This window comes from Anabrus simplex, chromosome 4 (genome assembly GCF_040414725.1).
Source record: "Anabrus simplex isolate iqAnaSimp1 chromosome 4, ASM4041472v1, whole genome shotgun sequence".
In the NCBI taxonomy this organism is placed as follows: Eukaryota; Metazoa; Arthropoda; class Insecta; order Orthoptera; family Tettigoniidae; genus Anabrus; species Anabrus simplex.
In genome coordinates, this window is record NC_090268.1 from 377,753,476 (window position 1) to 377,779,552 (window position 26,077).

The following is a 26,077-nucleotide window of genomic DNA, read 5'->3' on the forward strand; positions in this document are numbered from 1 at the left end:
TTGCCTCCATATTGGAAGTCTTTGTGTGTTAATGCATCTGTTGCTGTGTCACAAGTCTTAAAAAAATCCTGTCCGCTGGTACCTTATTCATCATAAACTGAGCATGCTAATATAGAAGCAGGATAAGTAAATGGACGTTATATGTCCAGCGATACAAAATATTAATATATTAACACAATTTATAGATCATCGTAACTCCTATCATTTTATCTATTATGTAAAATATGATTATTGAAGGTTTTACCTCAATTAGGATATCGGACCTATGACAATTACACCCCCTAAAACTTTCAATAACTATCCTGGACCTTCCTTTCTCTAGGTCTTAAATTATATCTAGGTGTCCTGATATCTATGTCTTCATCCCTCTTATCCTCCAAGGTAGGTATCGGTGTGTGTTGATCTTTCCACGAGTCCACATTCTTCTGGGGCCCCTTAGAGAGTGTCCACTCTCCGGTCTCTCCACCTTCTTGTAGGGGCCGAGGTTATGCCTTCAACTCCGATGTATGCACCTTCATCAGCGGTTGTAGTCTTCAGGAGACAGACACCATTTCCCAACTTTTTATCCACCTCGAAAGGTCTGAGCCACTTTGGAGCCATCCCAGCATGGAGCTTTTGAAGCTTGTTGCTGAGGGGATGGTTTCGACAAAGAACTAGTGTTCCAGGTCTGAACTTCCTTTCCTCCAGTGCATCATTGTTCTCGGCTTCTCTCCTTGAATGCTCTTTGGCTTGGCGGTGCGTCTGTTGAATCTGCCGCTGGTTCCGTACATGCCATGTATCAAGATCCTCTGGTTCCTCTCTTGTGCATGGATGAAGTTCCAGCCACCAATTCTCTTGATTGGACATCCAAGGAAAAGTTCTGTAGGTGAGAAACCCATGACGTGATTAACCCGCTGTCTGATGGCCAGAAGGGACTCATGTAGGCGTTTGATCCCACTTAGTATGTTCTCTGTCAACCAAGTGAATCTGAAACATCTTCTCTAGCTCCTGGTTTCCCTGTTAGGTGGGATTCGCCTGTGGATGGTAGATCGGTGTCATCCAGTGTTCAATTCCCCACGCCAACATAGTTTGCAACCACTGTCTCAAAGTGAACTGACTGCCATTGTCCATGAGTAGACGCCCAGGATACCCATACCGACTGAAGACTTCCATCCTTAAAAGTTGTACGATACGTCCTGATGTAGCATCAGGGATGGCGAATGCTTCCACCCATCTGGTGAATAGATCAGTCACCACGAGAATCCCCGTTTTTCTCCCAAATGTCCTAGGGTATGGTCCCATAAGGTCAAGGGCGAGGACCTCCCAAGGTTGATGTGGTCACGTCCTGTCATGCTGGTACTCGCCTTCTGGTTGTTCACCTTAGTGTAAGCACAGCTTGCACAGGCTTGAATGTAGTTCTTGATTTCCTGACACATATGTACCCAGAAGAAATGTCGCCGAATTGAAGAATAGGTTTCCTCTTGACCAGGATGACCGGCTTCTGGATTATCATGGTATTTGTTCAAAATCCTCGTGGTTTGTGGCTTCGGAATGACGATGACTGGAGAAGATCTAGGCAGGTGGGAAGTATACTTAGTATTCCATCTTCGAGTTGGAAGTTCTTGTAGCACATCTTGAACTGAACTGGGACAGATCGGCAATTAGTGCTGCGCTTGCTGATGCAGGATGCCGTTCAGTTACAGGGCATGTCCTCAGTCTGCCACATCCTTATTAAATATAAATCGATCTCATTATTTCCTCGCCGGATTGCAAGGATCACAGGGTCGGTTTGAGACCTCTTAGTTGGCCCAGGAATCTCTTTCTCTAATAAATTCGTGGCTGATTTCTGTCCATCTTCAGGATTTCTTGATAGACTGTTTGCAGCTTGATTGGCCACGCCAGGAACATGATAAAATTTTGAAGTCAAGATCGGCAAGGATCAAGGCCCATCGCATCAGTTTGGACTTAGTTCCAGAAACTTGGTTCAACCACTGAAGTGAAGAGTTATCTATAAAGAGTCTGAACTTCCTTCCTTCTAGATAACCCCTGAACTTCCCGACAACCCATACAAATGCTAATGCCTCCTTCTTGGCTGTACAATAGTTTCTCCTGGGAGCAGAAAGTTTCCTACTGGCATACTCAATTATATCCTTGCCTCCTCCTCCTCCTCCTCCTCTCTCGTGGAACAGTACAGCCCCAAGACTGATGTCACTCTCATCCATCTGCAAGCAGACCTCCCAGCTTGTATCCAGATAGCTAGACTTGGAGCATCACAAATAGATCTTTTTATCTCCTGGAAGCTTGTTTCTTCTCTTTGGGTCCATTTAAATGGTATGTTTTTATTGAAGAGGTTGGTTAGCGGAGCAGGTTTCATTTCAAAATATGGTACAAAGCTACTGTACCAACCACAGAGGCCTAAAAATTTACGTACCTGCTGTTTCCTATGAGGCCTTTCCCGTTTGTCTCTCCAAGCCCTTGTCTGTCAATACATGACCTAGGTACTCAACTAAGTTTGATGCGAACTGACACTTCTTGACTTGGCAGGTAAGTCCGTGAATCCTCAACCTCTCTAACATTCTAGCTAGGTGTTCCAAATGGTCTGAAAACATCTTGCTGTACACAAGGATGTTGTCCAGATAGACCTGGCAGAATTCTCCTGTTAATCCAGACAAGACTTCATCCATCAGACGCAAAAAGGTGGCTGGAGCATTCTTAAGAACAAATGGCATGACTCTGAATTGGTAGAGTCCTCTTGGGGTGGAAAAAAAGCAGTCATCGGTCAAGACTCTTCTTCAACTTCTACTTGCCAGTAGCCAGAGTTCAAATCGAGGGTCCTGAAGACTTTTGGCCCACTCACTTGCTTTATCAGATGGTGGAGATCCAGCATGGGGTAGGCATCTGATATAGTCTTGTTATTTACCTGAGGTAGGTCCACACAAAGTTGGTAATCACAATTTTTCTTCTTAGGTAGTACTATTGGAGAAGCCCATCCTGATACTGAAGGTCCAATCAATCTTTGGTTCTCCATTTCCTTGACTTTTTTTATTATAAATTTTTGTTTATCTGGGTTAAGTGGGTAGGGCCTTTGTTTAACTGGGGCATTATCCTTACAAATTATTTTATGTTTTACTGTTGTGGTAAATCTGATTCTATCAATAACGACCTCAGGGAACTTATTCAGCAACTTCTCAAGGTTTTCCTTCTCCTCCACCCTCAACAGTCCTATTTTCAGTTGGGCCAATACATTAGTTTCTAAAGTTTCCGACTCATAGGCTTTATTTTCAACCCATGCCAACCTAATTCTGTTTCTATTACCAAAGAATATTTCATTGGCTGTATAATCTATTACTACCCCATATGTAGCTAAGAAGTCGTGTCCTAATATTTTGTCAGGTATTATGTCCTTGACAACCCTCACTGGTATATCTATGACTTCAGTAGAACACTTGGTTTGAAGAAAGGTACAACCCTCAGTCTGATAATGCATGTATTGAGTTTCCCCACTTAGCAGGATGAACAGGCTTTAATAATTTTGCCACATTCATGCTCACAAACGAGTGTGGAGCTTTGAGTGTCTAGGGTAGCGATTGAAGGCTTACCATCAATCGTCAAGTTAATAGCCGGACGGGGTGAATTAGGTTCATCATCACTACAGATTTCTAGGCAGGTGTCATGTATCTGGGGCTTCTTCCATCTTCTGGAACCCTCCTTACCCCAACTCGAATGGTCCCAAGCTAGTTTTCTGGGCACTGGCCTTAGCCCACATCAGTAGCAGTACTTCGCTATCAAGGTTTTAGTTTTTGAGGTATGGTAACTTGTTTCTTCATCTAATTTTGCTACCAGGTGATGGAGCTCTTCAGAGGTTTTTGGTTTTGCCACCTTAACAAGCGATCGAACCTGATCATGTAACAGTTCAATTATATAAGAGGCACTCGTATCAGTATTTTCCCTTTCATGGACTCACTTAAAGAGGTGGAGTTTTTGAATTATGAAAGCTCCTGCTCTCATTCCACTGTGTTGCACTTCAGTTAAGAACTCTTTCTGTACTGAAGTTCGGACACACTCCAAGTCAAATCTTTGGACGAATTCTTCCTTAAATTCCTCCCAGTCAAGGCTGAGCCCTTTAATGTTCTGCCACCAAGCCCCTGCTGATGCTTTTAGCTGCTGGCTGACAATTTGCAAGTATATTTCTGTAGGTATATTTGTCCTACCCAGTAGAGATTCCAATGTCTTTAGAAATGCTTTAGGACACTCCTCGAGTCTCCCATGCAATTCCGGTAGGCTGTCTTCGATTACTCTGGGATCGACTGGTATTCCAAATGGGAGGTCCACACGTCTGCTAGGTTGACCACTGCCTACAGAAATGTTTTTCTCCAGGGCTAAAATTTTTCCATTAACCTCGGATTCAAACTTTGTAAATTTCTGGTCTACTTCGGTTTTAAAACTGTTGGATTCCCACTCGATTTCTCTAATCTTCTCCTCAACTTTGTTTTCCAAGGTGTTTAATATCACTTACTACTTTATCTACATCTAATTCTATGCTGCTGATTTTGCCATTAATTTTTGAAATATCTTTTTTCAGATCTTTGACCCAGAAATTGATTCGGCCCTTTATTTCTTGAGACTGGCCTCGATTTCCCTTCGAGTTTTTCAGATTGGTTTTCGATGTTTTTAGACTGGGCCTCAATCAAAGTAGTTAGTTGTGCAAGCATAATGCTTACCCAGTCGTTTGTTTCCTTCTCTGAGGTGACTTCGAAGTCGAAACTGCCTGGGTCCTATCAAATCCTGGTGCAGCCTCTCTTGTAACTCCGCCTTGCTTCCAGCCATTGGTAAACCTCAGGATGCCAGCGCCTTCCATAAAATCACCACAGAGTTATTTGATCAATCTTCATTGCTGAGTCGAAAGTCCTGCCGTGGTCGCCAATTTATCGTTCCCAATATGTGTTTTTTTTTTTTTTACGAAAGAAAAATATCACACGAGAACACGTTTACTTCTTTGTGTAACAACGTAATTGTCACTACAATATATATAGTGTTCTCTTAAATCATCTTTTTTATATTCTCGCACTTGCATTATCTTTTTTATTCCCTAAAAAACAATGGCTCTTTTTAAAAACAATCTACAAAGAATATATCATCGCTGCCGGTACAAAACCTCCTATGTGAAATATTTTAGCTTAGAACTTTAGGCGGTAAGGTTCTGTCATCTAAGGTGCAATATTGTGTGAATATTGTCAAGGCATTCTCGCTCTTCATGATGTATGTGCTGCGGGTCAGTATATCTCCAAAAATATTATCACATAGGAGGTTTTGTCCTGGCAACGACGATATACATTTTTCACACCAGTGACCTCTTGGTGATGTTTCTTGGCACCATATTGGAAGTCTTCGTGTGTTACAGTAATACGTTAGTTGCTATGACACAAGTCTTTATAATCCTGTCCACTGGTACCTTATTCATCTTAAACTGAGCATGCCAATATATAAGCAGGATAAGTAAATGGACGTTATACGTCCAGGGACACAAAATATTAATATATTAACACAATTTATAGATCATCGTAACTCCTATCATTTTCTCTATTATATTAAATGTGATTATTGAAGGTTTTACCACAATTAGGATATCAAACCTATGACACATTGACAGCCTGAGGTTGAGGAGACAGTTGTGGAGTGTTCTGTCCGTGGAACTGAGTGTTCGTTCTGCCTGTCTTTTGTTGTGGAGTTGTCTCTTAGACCAGATGTTGTGAATGAACATTGTGTTCTGGTGCAGCATGGGAGAGATTGACCGGGTACTGGCATGAGACAGTGAACGAAGTCAACTGTAAGGAGCGAGTGAACAGTGTACATCATACCGAACTGTGAGACAGTCTTGTGCAGGCTGTGAACTGAGGACTGTGGTAGCAGAAGAGTGAGTAACTGTGTGACTGAGTGAGACTGTAAGTGTTAGCCAACAAAAGCTGAGTATGAATTAGCATGATTGAACACTGTGAATATTGAGAGAGCGTGAGCTGTGTGTGTTTTGTTACTGTGTCGTGTAAGTTGTGGTCCTGGTATATCTGTGTGTTAGTTTGTAAGATTAAGTAGTTAAATAGTTAGATAATAAATTTTATAAGTTTAATGCTACCAGAATTTGTGTTCATTTAATTATCCTGCCAACAAGTAATAATGTCTTCATTAGTCGGTAACATCTGAGCATGTTTAAATGTGACAGTTCTGTGTCAGTGATATTGGCACAACACAGATCTCTAGTGGAACAAAATTCCAACATCCCAGGGTCTCTTAAAATCTACAGCAATTAGAGAGGTTTTAGACAAAAAACAGTCACAAATATATTATAGAGTTTGTATATTTGTATCATTAAGTGCTCACTTCAATTAGAACTGCAATCAGGACAAAGTTCAGTTAATAGCTGTTTCATTTAAAAAATATTCATTCCTGAAACTTTCATTCATATGAATATGATACAACCAAATTAGATACAAAATGCAAATGGAAAAGTTGGTGAATCATCTTATGAGGAAGTCCAAAAAATCTGTTTGTACTGAAGCACTAACAGTGATTGACAACATTCTTTCCATAGACCTAGAACTCAGGCTGTGAAATGACATCTGTGCATTTGAACGAGGCCTCAATTCCTCTGCTGATACTCTGAAAGTATTGAAGGCAGAAATATCAGTTAAAACAAGAGGACTCCAAGTCTTGCAGTGAAAATGAAAATCTAAAGCTTGTTTCCATTTTCAGCTGGGTCTGAGATGGAATGAATGAAGCCCCCCCTCTACAGGTGAGCATAGGAACTCTGCCGGCACTCCTCTGGAGCAATGATTAATGACTGACAGATTAAATTATATTGGAGTGTGTTGCTGGAATGAAAGATGACAGAGAAGACCAGAGTCTTGCCTCTGCTTTGCCCAGCACAAATCTCACATGGAGTGACAGATTTGAAACATGGAATCCAGCGGTGAGAGGCCAGTGTGCTGCTATCTGTGCCACAGAGACTAGGACTTCATTATTTAAAATGTTATATTCAACTATCAGGATCAGGAGGGAAGGTATCTACATTATATTCACAGACAGATCAAAGGATGGAGGGAAATGTAGGAGGAGGCATGGTTGTCTTCACTACTACATCAAAAATGTATTCAGAATCAATTAAATTAAACCTGAAATGTACAGTGTTTCAAGCAGAGGTACAAGGAATTTAGATAGCTGTAAACTGGATAAGCCACAATCTAGAAACAAACAACAAATATGCAATCAATGCTGATTCACAAGCAGCACTAAAATTTATCTTGTCCAAATGAATTCACCAGTTCTGCAGCCATTAAGATTAGAAACTAAGACACTTCTACAACACCTCTGAAACAGATGCTCTTTTTAGGCATATGCCCAATGATGGAGGTGTGCTGCATGTACATTTCAACCACATACTAGCCCTCCCATCAATCTTTAATTACTATCAGTACAGGAAAATGAACTGTTACATTATGGAGGTGGACTCTGGAATGGATTGTATATATCCTCACAAAAGCTCGATTCACAAAACTGTTCTTTCTAAATCTCTATTACCAACAACACATCAACATATTCCCCTCACTCATCCTAACACGTTTCTTATCCAATCATGGGAAATTTCTTCAGTACTTTCATAAATTTTTATGGCTACATCATCTATATGCCTATGTGAATAATTAATTCAGCATTCATCTTTTCAATCGGCAAAAATAACTAATCAATATATGCCCAATACCTCCGACAGCCAAGTGTTCATCTGTGCAAAGTGATCCCAGGACAATTTTGTTTGTTCATGAAATGTACCAGACCCTAAATCAATGATATATTTCAGACTAACTCAACAAATATAATTATGTTTTTCATGTGCAGCTTCAATATTAAATATCTTGCAATATACCAAAAGGGTGATATGTGGATTGTAATTATATTTTAAATTTAATAAGAGATAATGTGCATCATTTGCTAATATAAGTTGTTAGAAATATGAAATAGAATTCTTAAAAAAAAAAAAAAAAAAAAAAAAAAAAAAAAAAAAAAAAAAAAAAAGAAAGAAAGAAAGAAAAAGGAAAGAGTGGATTCAAAATGAAAAAGGAGTTCAGTTACAGAAGAATACATTTTCTTGTAATACAGTTTACCAATTTTCTAATACTCAATTGTTGGCCTATGTTAGTGGTCTGAGTATTGTACACATGTGATTCTAGAACTATATTTGAATGAATTAATCTGAGAGTAATGTCTAAGAAAAATAATGTTTGTTATCTATGATATACTTTACCTGTGTAACAGAGCCATCAGCATGGCTAATGGGCTTTAGTGGGTGAGAACAGGACGAATTAACAGTTTGTGCAGAACAAAGACACATAGAAAACAACAAAAAACAAAACATACGTTAACAATCATGTACCATGTAGTTAGTGCCTTTCAGTGATTAGGTGTGAAAAATATATTCATAAAATAGAGGATGAACTGGTCTCCAGCAACATGTACTATAACCTTATGGTTTCTACATTATATCCTTGTTACTTTATCAGCATCTGAGGTTAAGGAACATGTTTCTATCTTAATGCTTGCTATTTGTAGAAAAGTATGGATGATAACTGTGGTAATTATTTTGACAAATGGAGTAAACCTGGTGGTGTTTAAAACCTTCAGTGGGTAAATGATAGACAGATGCTGAAGTTATGAACAATGAATGAACACAGATTAGACACAGATTATTACAAATAAGTCAGTATTATATGAAAATGGTAGAGTTTCCAAAACAGCACAAGATAATACTAACACATGTAATGAGATGTCATATAGGTACAGTATTACATAATCATATGGACACTTCCAAAATGTAATGATGTGGGTGTTCACAGCTGGCTTCTAACAGAAAGCTGTTGTCTTCCAGCTTATAATGCAGGTTTGCATTTTGATGAGTGTTGACATTTCACCTACTCTACAACAGTATACTCTCTTCACAAAGCCTGCAGTAAATAGGTGAAACCACTGCCTAATAATCCAGAAAACAACACCTTTCTATTTCTAAAATGTTTTCATGAGTATTTATTATATAAATGTATAGATTTGTATTTATGCAAGTAACAGTCCCTACTGTTTGCATACCATAAATAAAACATAACAAAGCATCAAGTTTTCTGATGGAGTATGTGAGCACCGGTATACCAGTAGTATTTCCAGGAGGTCCACTGCTTGCTAAAACAAAAATATATTTCTGTTTGAAATGGAGATGAATATAATTTTATGTGATATAAAATCTCCTCCCTATTGGAAAAATATATTTTTCTGAAGTATTGATGTAATTTGAGATGAGCCTAATAAACAGATGATAACAGTGAAGAGGTGAATATGTGAATACTTCAGATTACTGATATAACATTGTAGGATACTGGAATAAATTAAATTTTTCAAAGTTTAACAAGAATGGGTAGATATAGATTATATAAGAAAGGAAGGAAGGAAGAAAGAAAAAAGAAAGAAAGGAAGAATGAAAGAAAGAGACAAAGAAACAAATATTGGTACATTAAATAAGGATTTCAAATTTTTGAGAGATACAGTAAGTTAGGAACTGCTTGTTTTGACCTTAGAGAAAAAATGAAAAGAAAAAGGAAGGAAGACTAGACTAAATTTTGCATGCAGCTAAATAGGCTACTAGAGTCCAGTGTCCAATTGTCAAAAGTGTATTTCTGAAATATAGAAGCATGAAAAAAGACTGGATAATCACATCAATTAAGTGTTTAGGTTGTCAGGAAATAATAATTTTACTCTAAGTTTAGATCTCCTTACAAAAGAACCAAATTTTTGTTCCTTACATATGTGCTGTACTGATATTGAAGGATATTATTATTTTGATACAGTTACTTCCCTTGTCATTCAAATTATTATATACAGTGTCTAAATAATATGGTTGAAATATATCCAGTCATTTTCCTACAATCATAGAACAAACAAACAAACAAACAAACAAACAAACAAACAAACAAACAAACAAACAAACAAACAAACAAACAAACAAACAAAATCATTTGTATGAGGTAAATCTGACATATTTTAGTTAAAAGCTGAGAAAAATTCCTTATTTATTATTGTAGGCCTACAATCTATACAATGAGGGTAAACCTTTACAGCTCTGTTTATATTTTTTACTGGTACTAAACAGTAAATTGTTCAGATTATAGTGCGCTATGAGGTTTGAGGGTGGGGGGGTTGAGGAAAGATAGGAGAAAATATATTGTTGAACCTGGCTCTGTTGTTGGGTTGTAACCATAATTTGTGAATAGTTTATGCTACAGTTTGTTGGTTTGGAAAATAGAAAAGATAAAAGAGCATTTATGGTATTTTGAGAAAGGAAAGAACTCAACCCAGGCAGTTCAAAAGATATTCAATGTGTACAAGGCATTGCATTGACTGATCATATTGTTCAAAAGTTGTAACCCAATTCAGGAACAATGAGTTCAAACTGAACAGCCTATGAGTAGTGACATTGCCATAACAACTGAAGTAAGTCACGCACATGAAGCTACAGACATCTTCAAAGTATTTTTATTATAACCTCCTAAAGATACCTTCAGTTCAAGGGATATGGTAAGCGTACTGATGTCTGGGTGCCACACAAGCTCAATGAATGCTAGCGAGGTAAATATTTATGAGTGATCAATTCAATAAAAGAAACAAAAGCAACCTTTCCTCAAGAACATAATTCCTGGGGAAGAAAAGTAGGTAATTTACAGTACCATTGTATGCCTAAGATTATGGTTAAAACAGAACAGTCATCCCTAGACATATTCAAAGACTAGTATCCATCCCAAGAAAGTGACGATGGGAACGCATGGGTGTAACCTGTTATAAGCTGCTGTACCAGACAGTTAATTCGGTTAAGTACCTATTGTAAACAATTCAACAATTTGGAGGAAGGTTTTTTCCAGGAGCAATGCTCAATGGATAACCGACTGTTAGTTACCTTGTACTCTGACAATATGAGATTGCACACATCTATGATCACCTCACACATGTTAGTCAACTTTTTGCAGGAGGTTCTGCCTTTACTCTCATGTAGTCCAGATCTTGCAGTGTCTGACTACTAACTAATTTCCCCCCTTCCAAACTATGTTTAAGAGGAGAACAAGGTTCCTTTAGATCAGGGCCTCTCAAACTCCCAAAATCTAACGCGTGCAAACCGAGGAGCAAGGGCTCCGTGCACTGTGCATCAGTCTGACTTGGCTCAACTCAGTTTGACTTGGATGGTGTAGTGGGCTGAGTGCGATGAAGCGTTCGGTGGTAGACAGCTTGTTTATCAGTGAAATGGATAAGCACAAGACAACAACATATTCATGGAGCAATCTGTTTCAAAGGAAGCAAACGCTTCCGAAAGTCTATTTCAATCGAACTGGAAACCTTCACACTTTTTTCTCAGTCCTGACGATAAAGCCAAATGCTTAATCTGTGGGACAATATCAAAAAGATCTGTTTTTCAATACAAAGGCTTTGCTTGAATTTTTTGAAAAACAGTCGAAGGAAGATTTTCCTAAACTGCATCAAGAATCAGCTAAGTTTACTAAGTTTATTTCTATGTTTGGTTCCACATGCATATGTCAAAGTTTTTTCTTTTTTTTTCTGGTTTAACTTGTACGAAAACTAGATGGCGTGCAATTATTTATGATCATAATTTAAAGATCGCTCCTAGAATTGCTGTCAGCCGATCCCTTGTTCCAGTTATTACTGTTATAATTACAAAGAAAAAGGAAAAGTAGAGCTAGAGAAGATAAATTGTCTGCTCAAACCATATTGAAAGACAAGTTTTTAACACCAGTAACATTGTCCCATACAAATGACTGTTTCTGCTCACCGCACATAAACATTTCCCAGTGAGGGAAAATCAGCAGGGAAGGTGAAGAAGGCGGAGACAGCCCGGACCGGTGAGAGAGATGTAGGGAAAGAGGAATGGGGATTTGCACTCTGGTCAACCTAGTGAAGTTGTCTCCTGCACCTTGCGCCGTGCAGTGCACGGGCGCATGAACCCTGAGAGGCCCTGCTTTAGATTATGGCTAAATTCACACAAACAATTTGGTTTTTTTTTTGGAGTAAGTAAGCAAACTTCTGGAGGAATGGTATAATGAAATTAACTGAACATTGGGTCAAACTGTTAATTTTTTTAATCAACATGTGCTCATTTCAGAAACAGATAAAAATTGTACAAATATATAATGTAGTATGTTGGAAAATTTAGGGCACTATTATTCTAGAAAACACTTATTGGGGAAACATCTAAGTTATATAAATACACTAATAACATAAGTCAAGTCCATCATCCTTATTATATTCAATGCTTTGCTAAATATGAATATTTTTCCTTGGTACTGCAAATCTAGCTCAATAAGTATATCTGTTGCAGATTGAAAAATTCTTGAGAAACAAGATGAAACACAACTCTGTTCCCTAATACAGCTGTACTTTATTAATGTTATTTGTATATTATTGTTGTCTAGAGATATCAATTTTGTATTGGAGTTACTTCCCAATAAAGACATAGGTTACAATATTAAGATTCTTGAGAAGGTAGGCTGAAGTTCTGAACACAATCATTTTCTGTTGTAATTGTAAATCTGGTGCAGCCCTTGTATGGCACATACTTTGACAAGGGGAGGCAGAATCTGCCATGTGTAGGAACTGCATGTTATTGTGGTGAAGGATAGTTTATGGGTGAGGTACAGGAGTAGCAGGAATATTGGGGACAACACAAATACCCAGTCTCCGAGCCAAGGGAATTGAACCCAGGACCCTCTGTACTGAAGGCCACTATGCTGACCATTCACCCAAGCAGCCAAACATTCTAAATACTGTAACCTAATAATCATTGCCTATGTAAATTGCTATACCCATAAACATTTCATTTGAGGAGTAAAGTCTGTTCCCAAGTGGGTTGGATGTCTGTCCTATCAAGATGTTGGTGTAAGCAGCATATTTGTGAATGGGCAGCTTGCAAAGCTTATACTTCCAGAGCTTCATGACGAGGCGCCTGCTATACATTGTACAAGTGTGGAAGCTTCAATCTCAGCCCAGTTTTATGTTATCAGTTTGTTTGAGTGAACGTAAATATAAAGCGTTATGAATACAGAAGAAGTTATTTTTCTGCGCTTGTAGGCCATGATCAAATTGGGCTAGTATCTCCTAACATTTTACTGGAAACTGTGCCTGGCATTCTCTCAAGGGATCTGCTATTTATGAAGATGTAAACAGCATGTTTGCACTCCCTGAAATTGAATACACCTGTTGATCAGCTATGCATTAATAATTTTAATGACACTATTTGTAATACCCTATATACTGGCACAGCTTGCACCTGGGTCAAACCTCCCAGCTTTTAATATCAACATCATGGATACTCTACTGGACCAGGTTGACCACTTTTTATAACTAGGAAGTATCCTCTCAACAAATGCTAACTGCTCACAAGATGTGGATAGGAGAATAGATGCTGTTCACTCAGCATTTGGACGTTTATCCCATCATGTCTTCATGAATAAGGACCTTATGTTGCATACCTAGATCATGGTTGACCATGCTGTTGTCATATCAACACTGCTTTATGGTTGTGAAACTTGGACCCTCTACCATCAGGATATCAAAAAGCTAGAGCGCTTCTATCTGCAAAAACTTAGATCCACCTTGAACATCAAATGGGAGGACTGTGTCACCAACCTTGCAGTTCTTGAGAAAGCACATGCTATAAACATTGAGCCTACCATCATTGGCCACCATCTCAGATGGATAGAGCACGCCCGTCACAAGAGTGAAACCAGGCCTCCTTGTCAACTCCTGTATGGTGAACTCTGCTCCGGCACAAGACTTCATGGAGCCCCTTTGAGGCGTTTCAAGGATTAGTTAAAGCATACTATGAAAAGAGCTGGAATTTATACTCAATCCTGGGTTACACTTGCTGAAAATCGTACACTTTGGTGTCACGTTTCTACAACAGTTATGGTGTTTGAAGAGGAATGAAGATGATGTGAAGAGGATAAAAGACAAGCACGGAAGCTCCGTCAAGCTCAGTTCTGCCCTCCCTCAGCCATTCTATGTTGATCTGTGTGGACGTATGTTTCATGCCAAGATTGGGCTACTAAGTCATACAAAACATATTCAGAAAGCACTGTGAGTGTGAAAATGTAAATTGCTGAAGAATATGCTTATTCACAAGGGAACACATACATGTGTTACACTTGGATTCGGTCGAAATTTGGTAGGAATATTCGTAGGAGGCAGTAGAATGCTAAGGTGAAAACTGCATGTGCCCAGTGCAAGTTTAAACACCAAAATTGAACAAATAAATAGTCGTAAAATTAGAAGTGCTGCGGGAGTATCGGGGTGTGGCGGAGGGGTAGGGAGGAGCAAAGCAGTGGACATGAACCAACCAGGCTGTAATGAGCTGCGCCAGCAGCCAGGCAGTGTATAGTTAGCGCGTTCCCCTTAACTTCCCGATCAGATGTGCAAAACGATGCAGGACGATGTTTGAACAACGATGCCAATAAGGTTTGAAAAATTCACGCCTGACTTCTTGATACTCTTTGTAATTTTTCAAACCTTATTGGCATCGTTGTTCAAACATCGTCCTTTGTACACTTGTTTCATGTGCAGTTTTCATATTTATGTTTTGCACATCTGATCGGGAAGTTACGGGGAACGCGCTAACTATACGCTGCCTGGCTGCTGGTGCAGCTCGACGCAGCCCGGTTGGTTCACGTCCGCTGCTTCGCTCCTCCCTACCTCTCTGCCACATCCCTGATACTCCCGCAGCACTTCTAATTTTACGACTATTTATTTGTTCAATTTTGGCGTTTAAACTTGCGCTGGGCATATGCAGTTTTCACCTTAGCATTCTACTGCCTGCCACGAATATTCCTACCAAATTTCAACCAAATCCGAGTGTAACACATGTAAGTGGTCCCTCTTCAGACACGATTTGGAGCCGGAGACAATGACTGGGTCATCCAATTATCTTGGAACTGGAGTGGTGGCTGGGAGCGACTCAGCTGACAGCTCAGCATGAGGGATGGGAGCCTGTGGGGACTACCGGTTCTGACTTTGTCTCGCAATGCAGTTTTTTGTATTTCGTTGAGGTCAGCACCTGTGTAAAAAATGTAGTGATAATACATGGAAAATAATAATAATAATAATACTAGGCCTAATTATTCTATTCCACATCAAGTGTTTATTTACAATTCATTTGTCGTACAGAATCCATTCATGCTGTTAGGAGATACACTGACTGACCGAGCAAATGCAACACCAAGAAGGAGTGGTTCGAAAAGGATGAAAGTTGGGGAAAAAACAGAGATGGCACGGATGAATAATTGATGTTTATTTCAAACCTATATGCAGGTTACACAATGCGCACGGCATCGACTCAGTAGGATGTAGGACCACCGCGAGCGGCGATGCACGCAGAAACACGTTGAGGTACAGAGTCAATAAGAGTGCGGATGGTGTCCTGAGGGATGGTTCTCCATTCTCTGTCACCCATTTGCCACAGTTGGTCGTCCGTACGAGGCTGGGGCAGAGTTTGCAAACGGCGTCCAATGAGATCCCACACGTGTTCGATTGGTGAGAGATCCGGAGAGTACGCTGGCCACGGAAGCATCTGTACACCTCGTAGAGCCTGTTGGGAGATGCGAGTAGTGTGTGGGCGGGCATTATCCTGTTGAAACAGAGCATTGGGCAGCCCCTGAAGGTACGGGAGTGCCACCGGCCGCAGCACATGCTGCACGTAGCGGTGGGCATTTAACGTGCCTTGAATACGCACTAGAGGTGACGTGGAATCATACGCAATAGCGCCCCAAACCATGATGCCGCGTTGTCTAGCGGTAGGGCGCTCCACAGTTACTGCCGGATTTGACCTTTCTCCACGCCGACACCACACTCGTCTGCGGTGACTATCACTGACAGAACAGAAGCGTGACTCATCAGAGAACACGACGTTCCGCCATTCCCTCATCCAAGTCGCTCTAGCCCGGCACCATGCCAGGCGTGCACGTCTATGCTGTGGAGTCAATGGTAGTCTTCTGAGCGGACGCCGGGAGTGCAGGCCTCCTTCAACCAATCGACGGGAAATTGTTCTGGTCGATATTGGAACAGCCAGGGTGTCTTGCACATGCTGAAGAATGGCGGTTGACGTGGCGTGCGGGGCTGCCACCGCTTGGCGGCGGATGCGCCGATCCTCACGTGCTGACGTCACTCGGGCTGCGCCTGGACCCCTCGCACGTGCCACATGTCCCTGCGCCAACCATCTTCGCCACAGGCGCTGCACCGTGGACACATCCCTATGGGTATCGGCTGCGATTTGACGAAGCGACCAACCTGCCCTTCTCAGCCCGATCACCGTACCCCTCGTAAAGTCGTCTGTCTGCTGGAAATGCCTCCGTTGACGGCGGCCTGGCATTCTTAGCTATACACGTGTCCTGTGGCACACGACAACACGTTCTACAATGACTGTCGGCTGAGAAATCACGGTACGAAGTGGGCCATTCGCCAACGTCGTGTTCCATTTATCGTTCGCTACGTGCGCAGCACAGCGGCGCATTTCACATCATGAGCATACCTCAGTGACGTCAGTCTACCCTGCAATTGGCATAAAGTTCTGACCACTCCTTCTTGGTGTTGCATTTGCTCTGTCAGTCAGTGTATTTTGGTGTTCATATTACAAGTTGTATGATAAAACCAAACCCCAAGGTGCAAGAGCTCCAAAGGGCCATGGTCTACCAAGTGACTTCTGCTCAGCCTGAAGGCCTGTAGATTATGAAGTGTCATGTAGACAACACGATGAATCCTCTTGGCCATTATTCTTGGCTTTCTAGACCAGGGCCGCCATCTCACCATTGGATAGCTCTTCAATTCTAATCATGTAGGCTGAGTGGACTACGAACCAGCCCTCAGATTCAAGTAAAAATCCCTGATCTGGCAGGGAATTGGACCCAGGGCCTCCGGGTAAGAGGTAGGCACCCTACCTCTACATCACATGGCCGGCCAAGTCGTGGGATGGTTTGTAGATTAGTTAATAAATTTTGTGAAATGGGAAATATTAATGATAAGAAGTGAAGAAGGTGACATACAGTACTAACACAAGAAAATCTTGAAGACATTGGACAATGCCTGAAAAATTCTACTAGGAAATCTCTTAGCCATCTTTATCAGCAAACTGGAATTTCTTATGATGGTTCTGTACCTATGGGTACAAAGTTAATGAAGTTAAAACTCACGAGTAAGTACTTTTAAAGTGCATTACCATTCATCAGGCAGTCACTCTAGCTTGCTCTCATACTGCCTGGCTGGCAGGAAGCGATAGCATGCTAGATGAGGCCTTAGCCTCCCCTCAGCTGTGGTTCTGCTTTAAGTGGATGGCTCTGTATGTGACTATTTAACAGTCAATAGGCATCCATTCATCCTTGTAGGGCAATTGTGTAGCACTCTGATTCAGTTTCTGCAGCATCTTAAGTGACTGGAAAGGCCCACCCTAGAGTAGCAGTCCCTTCTGTGGTATTGGCAGATAAAGCACTAGGGGTTTCAAGAAAAAACTGTACTCTCTTTCCATCTGGCTCCTTTTGCTATTAGATCTTCATTCTGTTTCCCCTCTGCTTTGCTCAATTTTTTTTGAAGTCATCCCTTATCAGAAGCTACAATGCTTACTGAACAATATGTTATTCAACCGCTGCCTTTCTGTATTTATGAATGATGAAAGAAGCAGATGGAGTTATGTGAATAACAGTTTACCTCAAGCATCAGTATTAGCCCCTATTCTATTCACTCTGTTTATCCATGACCTGTCAAGAACGACTTCAAGAAAAGATACAGTTTACAGACAGTCTAGCTTGATGGATGGATTTGGCACACTGTGATTATATACTTACAGAGTATCTAGGTACCATTTGTGACTATTTTGACAAATGGAGACTCCAGCCAAATTTAAGTAAAACAGAAATAACACCAATCCACCCGCATAGTATGGGAACTAACTGAAAGCTGTATGTGCTTTTAACGTAACTGAAGTCTCCTATAGCTCCTTTCCCAAATATATGGGAGTCGTGGACCAATCCTTGTTGTTCAAACAACATTGCCTGAACATGTAAAAGAAGCTGAGTACAAGAGTAAATCCACTACATAAACTAGCAGGGAGCAACTGGGGTGCAGATGCAAACACTCTTTGCACTGCTCCACTTTCACTTGCATACTCAGTTGGTGAGTACTGTACTCCTGTTTGGGGGAAAACAGTATGCACTTGACTAAGATTGATATGCAATGCAATGAAGCCATAAGAATTGTTACTGGTACAGTGAGGTCCACTGTTATTCAGTAGATGCCTGTTCTAGCAATCATTGCTCCTCCAGATCTGAGGAGTAGTGAAAGCACAGTTGGTCACAAAGACCTAGAACACAGGGACTCACTCTTATACCAATGCCTTAAGGATCCACCAGCTATGTGGTTAAAATCCAAGGACCCACTGATCTATATGCCCTTGAAACATACATTCTAATAGCAGAATGGAGACAGTGATGGGAACAATCTCCACCCACTAACGCCTTTCTCATCAAGGACTCAACAAAGAAAGTGTCAGATTTCCAACATCCTCAACATGAGTGGTCAAAACTCAACTGAATGAGAAAATGCCACCACAGATGCTTACGATGAGAAAGTGGTGATATCATGAAAGGGCTCCATTCGAGTTTCGTGATAAGGAACAGACATTGCTTCATATTGTTGAGAACTGTCAGCCTTTTGGATTACAGGCAAATGAAGTGGACTGGTTGTCGAAAATGGAGTTTAATTATTTTGGTAGGTATATATTTTACCTTATACAGAGTGTCCCAGGAGGAAAAGTCAATATTCAGGGATATGACAGAAATGATCACTTGTAGCAAAAAACATCATATGGACATATGCCCTATTCCGAATGGTTCCGAGATAGAACATATTTAATGTACATTTCTTTTTGGGCTAATGGTGCGGTGTCTTATCCATCCAACCTCTTTGACCTTTTTGAAATGGGTACAAGTTTTCTTCATGCAATGTTCTCCATACATGTGTTTGTGGGACATTGATACATGCAGAAAGTCGATGTGTGCTGCTAGTAAGACTATGCTGCACCATTTCAACAATGTGTTGCTCCTCCTGCACAGGTTGTTGAACTACACGTTCATAAGAAAATGGGAACTTGGAAGAATAGGCCTACCTGTTTCACGCAATATGCTGAAAACTCTGATAAACCCTCTGTGATCAGGAATTTAACCTGTCGGAAATTGCAGACGGTATTCCTTGACAGCACTACCATCACAGAAGCCGTAAACATGTTGCATATGCTTCATTAGTGTATGTTTGTGACCTCTTAGCCAGTGTGTGTTCAACTGTCAATCCCTCATACTACTTCACTCACAACACGCCATGGACAACTGTGCATTCAGCGGGCTAATTTAATGGCAGAAAGATATCCTGCGCAAAGAGGATGAAAGCAACAAGGTAGGTTGGGCTAGAATAAAATGTCAAAGAGGTTGGGTGGGTCTCACAACCAAACAAATTAGACACAGTGAGAGCAGTTCGCACGACCAGGGATCATATCAAACAGTACAACAACAATAATAATTTAGCAACACTACCGACTGAGATCCCAAGGTAAGGTCATCGCAGAGGGTGGAACCAAGGCCCTACGAGGCAATGCAGAATGATTAAAACTTAATTTTAATTAATCTTTGACTGAAATAATAAAATCCACTGATTTTCAAGAAGAAAATAATTTAATTACAATAAATTGATAGAAATACTTCTGACAATGCTTAACAGCTTTAAAAAAATGTATTATTAAACGAATTCATATATCAACAATTAGATATCACTAAAAGAGAAGTATGCTTTAACTGCAGTCTCACTGGCTTCGAGAACTTCAGTATAAGATATGAAAAATAGGAAACAATTTCTAAGGGACTAACTTGGATCATAGTTAAAATTAAAAAACATAATGAAACACAAACGATATCCAAGGTCCAATCAAACAGGACAAGACAATCAAACATACAAGAGCCTCAGTAAATCAGACTTAATTATCACCAGAGCAGATGAAATATCTGAGCACCAGAAGAAAAATTCTCATCTCAATCGGCGAATGTCAAATGTCATAATAATAAGTAACGACACTCACATGTCAAACTCAACGGAGTTCATGCCCACCAACAGTTTACACTCGGTTATGTAGCAACGAATCACGTGACACACATACTAAGATGGCGACCCAAACAAACCGGGTAGTCAACTAGAAAAGGTTTTCGGATTAATAACTTATCCCCAAGAAAAGGTGGTTGCGAAATATACAAGATAACAACCATAATTCGAATGAATTAAACAAGATCAACTTAAACCACCAAATAGAAGTTTATACCAAAAACGTATTAATAACCAATGGTTGTTAGGATCTCCTACAGTATAGATTCACTTAAGTTTACCTTATGAAGTATCCAGATTATTTCAAAATGAAAGTCAAACTGAATTACACATTTACAATTTCTTTGAAACCCCAATTACAACCAAACAATTAGAATGAAATGATTATGACCTGAATTTCGAATGTTTCTGCCTAAATCTGAACTACTTGAGATATAATTTAATAATTTTTTTCACATAGTTATTATACCAAAACTGTTTCTGTTTGCTTGTCAATATATCTTGCTCTAGTAGTATCCATCGATCAGTTTAGTCCTGTAGACAAGAAAATTCAAATACATACTCACAACGTCGGAAGTATATGAAAATAAAATAACCCAAACATTTCAAGCCTAATCGCCCAGGTGGCGATTAGTCTACCCTGGATCCAGCCCGAGTAACATCTCCACAGCTCTCAATTAGTAGTTGTACAACTTAATTTTCCACCAGAACGTTAGCCAGCAAGCTTCCTTCTTGAACCAGATATCATGATAACTGACCTACACCAATTGTCGTTCTTACACAATCGACGATCGTAGGGCAAGTTCCACTTCACGTAGGCAGGTGGCAGGAGTGCACAAACGGACGAGGAAGGCAAGTACAGCGCTCGACCACTAGGAGGTGCACAATTAGCGAGCAGAGAATGAGGAAATGCATTTTACAAAGGTCCAACTCACTTAATAGGCCACAAATCACGTGAATGCATAGACTGAGCTGCAAAATACTTCATGAGTCGCATCTAATCTTTTAAAATCCATTATACTGGGTAAGACACATATGTACGTGCAACTCGCCCAAAATCAAATTTAGCCTACATTAAATGTGTTGTATCTTAGAAACCATTCAAAATATGGCCTATGTCTATAAAGTTTTTTTTTTCAAATAATAGTTCCTCTCATGTCCCTCATTGTTGACCATTCCTCACGGGACACCTTATATATACACGTACATACACTCAACTGTTTGCAATTCTAGGCATGATATTGATCACAAATATTCATTGCACACTTTGCAAACACAGTCAATGTCTTGCTCATGAAAGTGTTTGGCCATGCATATTTTGAAGTGGAAGTCATGGACTGCAAAGCATGTCATATTGTGTCTCATGTTATAATTTGTTAGCTTCCAATCTGTTAACATGGTGTCTGCAGTTTAGAACTCGCTCCATATTTATCTTTCTTTTGTTATCTTTCACCCAGCAGTTTCATTAACTTTTTAGTAGATGAGGTACTTGACCAGGAAAGATTTCCTTACTAATTTGTAGGTTAATTTTGAGGGAGTAAATTTTAATAGGCCAAGGGTAGCTTTCAGGAAGTGGACTTTAACTTAGATACAGACAACTCAACACCTGCGATGCTGTTTCTTGTATCTATCAGTGTGTTCAGTGATGGTATTAATGATGTCAAATCCCTGTCCTCCTAAAGTAGTTATATTCTGGGTAGGAACCATCTAATCTTCTGGACCAAATTTTGTGTATATTCAGCCAAGAAGACCCCTGGAGTAGCAGAAGGTACAAGTTTCTGCTATTCATAACCACAGAATTAACAGGAATTAACCTGGTACACATTTTTGGTGTAGGCTGAGTGAACCTCAGGGCCACCTGCCTCTCCAGAATTGAAAATCTTCTTTTCTAAATTTTTGACTTCTTGATGTCCTTCCAGATGAACCAACCATGCCTTTACCACATTGATTAGGTTGACCTTGAGTCCACTAACATAACTGTAAATTTTTTCCTATCTTCAGAACTCCTAACATTTTCAGGAAATACTCCCAAACTTACTCATTTTCACTTGCATCACAACTTCACTGCACCTCCACAAACATAGCATTGTAAATTCCTCTTTGTTAGCTCATTATCCAGTACGAAGTATATTATTTACTGGTATTGCCCAAGTTAGGGAGAATTATCCTTTTCTATTGTTTTATATTTTTGTAATATCTGATTCAGACCCATTAAGTTGCTGAAAATAAAGTCAATTTAGAATGGAAGGGTGGGATAAATTTTACCTTCTTGTTCTGAATAAAATAGAATATGAACAAAACATAACCATTACTGTAAGCTATTTACTGTATTATAAAATTGTATTTATATTATTACGTGAAAACCATATCATAAATTATTGTATTTCTATGATGATTATCTCTACTTATTGCCAATGCTGTAGTTAAAAAATCTATGCTGTTGTACAATTTGGTCCTATAATGGATATGATTTGAATTCTGTCTGTCTAATAAGAGTATGATGTTTTGAAGTAAAATGTACACGTATTTCATATCATCCATAGTGTTAACAATACGTTTTTAGAGGGCTGATATGGATCATTATGCATTACAGCTTAAACAGGAAAATTCCTCATTTTAGTTCCCACAGACATACGTACCATTACTATGGAGTAATTCTTGTCATATACAGGAAGATGTTCCTATCATTTTTATGTATGACTTGATTTATCACTTGTTTGTTCATTTTCTTTATTTTTGATGAACAAATAGAGTTAAAATTACATACACTATGATAATGATAAGTTTGAGAAATATTTTTTACCACAAATCACTTGAATTCAGGAACTTAGTAAGTCAGAACTTATGTTCCTGGATTCAATTAATTTGTGGGTAAAGAAATTACATCTCAAAGTTATCATAATGAGTTAATCATTAAACATACACTATATCACCACAGCACATAAAAATGCATTTTTAAATGCAACATTGGCAATAACAAAAATATTACTTTTAAAAATTCTGTTTTCAGCATCAATTGTAATGACAGTCACTTTTAAAGATAAATGAGGTAATGTATTTGGTATTTAAGAAGTGTTGTTATACAGAAATTTTTACTGATTTCAGGTATTTTATGAATATTAAGAGTGAAATAATAATGACAGAATTAGAAACTAGTAGTTATTATGCCCACCACATCCAGTTCTTCTTTTTGAAAATATTGTTTTAATCATTCATTTTTGAATGTCATTAAAATTATATACTGTGTGCTTTCAAGGATTCTGACAGCTAGAAAAATGTTGTTGTTTTTTTGCCAATAAATAAAGGAGCCAGAGTCCATACTAATTCAGAACTGAAACATTGTAACTCAGCTGAGCTAGAACATTCTAACAAGAAATTCTACTGACCATAAATTTACAAGCACTTCATTCTAATTTCATTGACCAACAATGTGTCATCACCTATGATGCACTGACCCTATCCAATGTTGATGAATATTTAGAAATGTCATGGGCTTCAACCTTGGCAGGTTGTTGGTTAAGATACATACCATAATATCAGATATGCAAGAGACTATTATAAATACTTGTGCCAATATGCACTAGAGAAAATGGAAATTGCAACTCCTTGAAGGAATGGATCATGAAGATATGGAATGGTATGTAGACGATACCGATTTCAGACCATTCGGCTCTCTCTAACTGATTTGCTACGGACAAACCACCTCCTGTATGCAAAGCCCAGTAAAGCGTAGTTGAGGTGCAGTGACATGAAATGGTTGCTTGTGAAACATGCCTCGCCAACAGGTACAAGCAGAATATCAACAACTGTCATCAGTTGAGATGGCCTGAATAATTAGTCTACACAAGAGTGGATTATGTGTGCAAGTTGAGCTGAATGTATTGGCAAAATACATGTTTGGCTCAAAGTATATATATGGCAGCAGTGGTCAAATGAATGAACACATGCTTGGAGGCCTGAAATAGGACCAACCTGATGGACAACAGTGCAGGAGGATCACCGGATAACTTGAATGTTCTGTAAAGACCCCTGAGCAAAAGCAGTGGAAATCTGAGCCACTGCAACACCACACATTATATGACAAACAATTAATAATCTCTTGTGTGCAGTTGTTTAGACACCTTTATCCATGCAGCAACATCGATATGTAAGGCTGTCCTGCCTTCGTGAGCAGTGAACCAGAGCTGACGAATGGCATAGTGTCATCTTCAGAATGAATCACACTTTTGTCTTCATTGCAATAATTGTCACAATCATGTCCAACGCCATACTGGGGGAGAGGGATCATGCCGAACTTATTGTCAAAAGGCACACAGGACCATTCCCAGGCATTACAGTCTGAGGAGTTACTGTCTTTCGTGTGAAGTCGTCATTAGTGATTATTGAGGTCATAATCACTGCTTGACAGTATGTGGACAGGTTTGTCAATCCAGTGGCTGTCCCTCTGATGGTAACCATTGCAAATGAAATGGTTCAGCAGGACAATGGCCACCCTCACACTGTAGGGATCTCCAGGGAACCTCTTTAAAACATTACACTTCTACAGTGGTCCACCAGGTCCTCGGACTTAAGTCCTCTTGAACACATCTGGGACATGATGGGTAGACACCTGCACAACTTCCCTCAGCAACCCGAACTGTGGATGAACTGACCCTCATGGTGAAGCAAGCATGGACTACAATTCTGCAAGACATGATCAGTCCTTATTGTCTCCATAGTGCGCAAGATTTAGCAATACATAGTAGCTCGAGGCGGTAACATGCTGTACAGACATGTGTCCACATGTGCACACAAGAGGCATCTGAACATGTTATCATCGCATCACTGTCTCACGCCTATCCAATACGCACTTAGGGCATTATAGACACACCCATTCATAGTGTTGCAACTTCCATTTTACATAGTGTAGGGATCTTAACATTACCTTCAATGTTTATTTTAGTTTCACAGATTCTAAAGGAAAATGATAATTCTCATTGTACAATGGGTGAATTCAACATTTGGAAGGCCTCAGAGAGATAAAAATTAATAATGAATTAATAACTGTCTGCATAATCTCATTGGCTGAATGGTCAGTGTACTGGCCTTTACTTCAGAGGCTCCCAGGTCCAATTCCCAGCCGGGTCGGGGATTTTAATCGCTTCTGATTAATTCTTCTGGCTCAGGGCTAGGTGTTTGTGTCTGTCCCAGCACATTCCTGTTCATATTCACACAAAATATTACGCTACCAACCACCACAGAAACACACAGTAGTGATTACATCCCACTATATAACATTGGCTGCAGGAAGGGCATCCGGTCGTACAAGAGGACCAAATCCACATGTGCAACGCAGTTCGCACCCGTGACCCCACACGTGTGAGACAAGCGGTAGAAAAAGAAGAAAAACTGTCTGCATAATGACTCTAGAATCTAGAGGTAAATTTAACCACTAGTTTTGCATACGTTATATATCAGCCTAAAAGATACCACTATTTAAGGTGAATAAAACTTCATCTGTAGTCCATATAAACATACTTGATTCACTTCAAAGAATAAGCTTGAAACAAATATTACAAAGTGATTTACTGGGCGAGTTGGACGTGCAGTTAGGGGTGTGCAGCTGTGAGCTTACATCTGGGAGATAGTGGGTTTGAACCCCACTGTCGGCAGCCCTGAAGATGGTTTTCCGTGGCATTCCATTTTCACATCAGGCAAATGCTGGGGCTGTACCATAATTAAGACTATGGCCATGGCCGCTTCCTACCCACTCCCAGGTCTTTCCTATCCCATTGTCGCCATAAGACCTATCTGTGTTGGCGCGACATAAAGCAAATTGAAAGAAATATAACAAAACAAAGAAAGTGATTTCTTTTCTCATTGGAAATAATTATTGAGA

General features: G+C 39.7%; 1 protein-coding gene across 1 annotated transcript in view; it reads right to left on the bottom strand.

Moving 5' to 3' along the window:
- stol (stolid) overlaps positions 1-26,077 on the bottom strand; it is a 1,115,479-nt gene that overhangs the window by 128,344 nt on the left and 961,058 nt on the right. Inside the window, exon 20 of the mRNA XM_067146569.2 lies at positions 8,273-8,305. Within this exon, the coding sequence (XP_067002670.2) occupies positions 8,273-8,305 (33 nt within the window). The remainder of the gene's footprint in view (positions 1-8,272; positions 8,306-26,077) is intronic.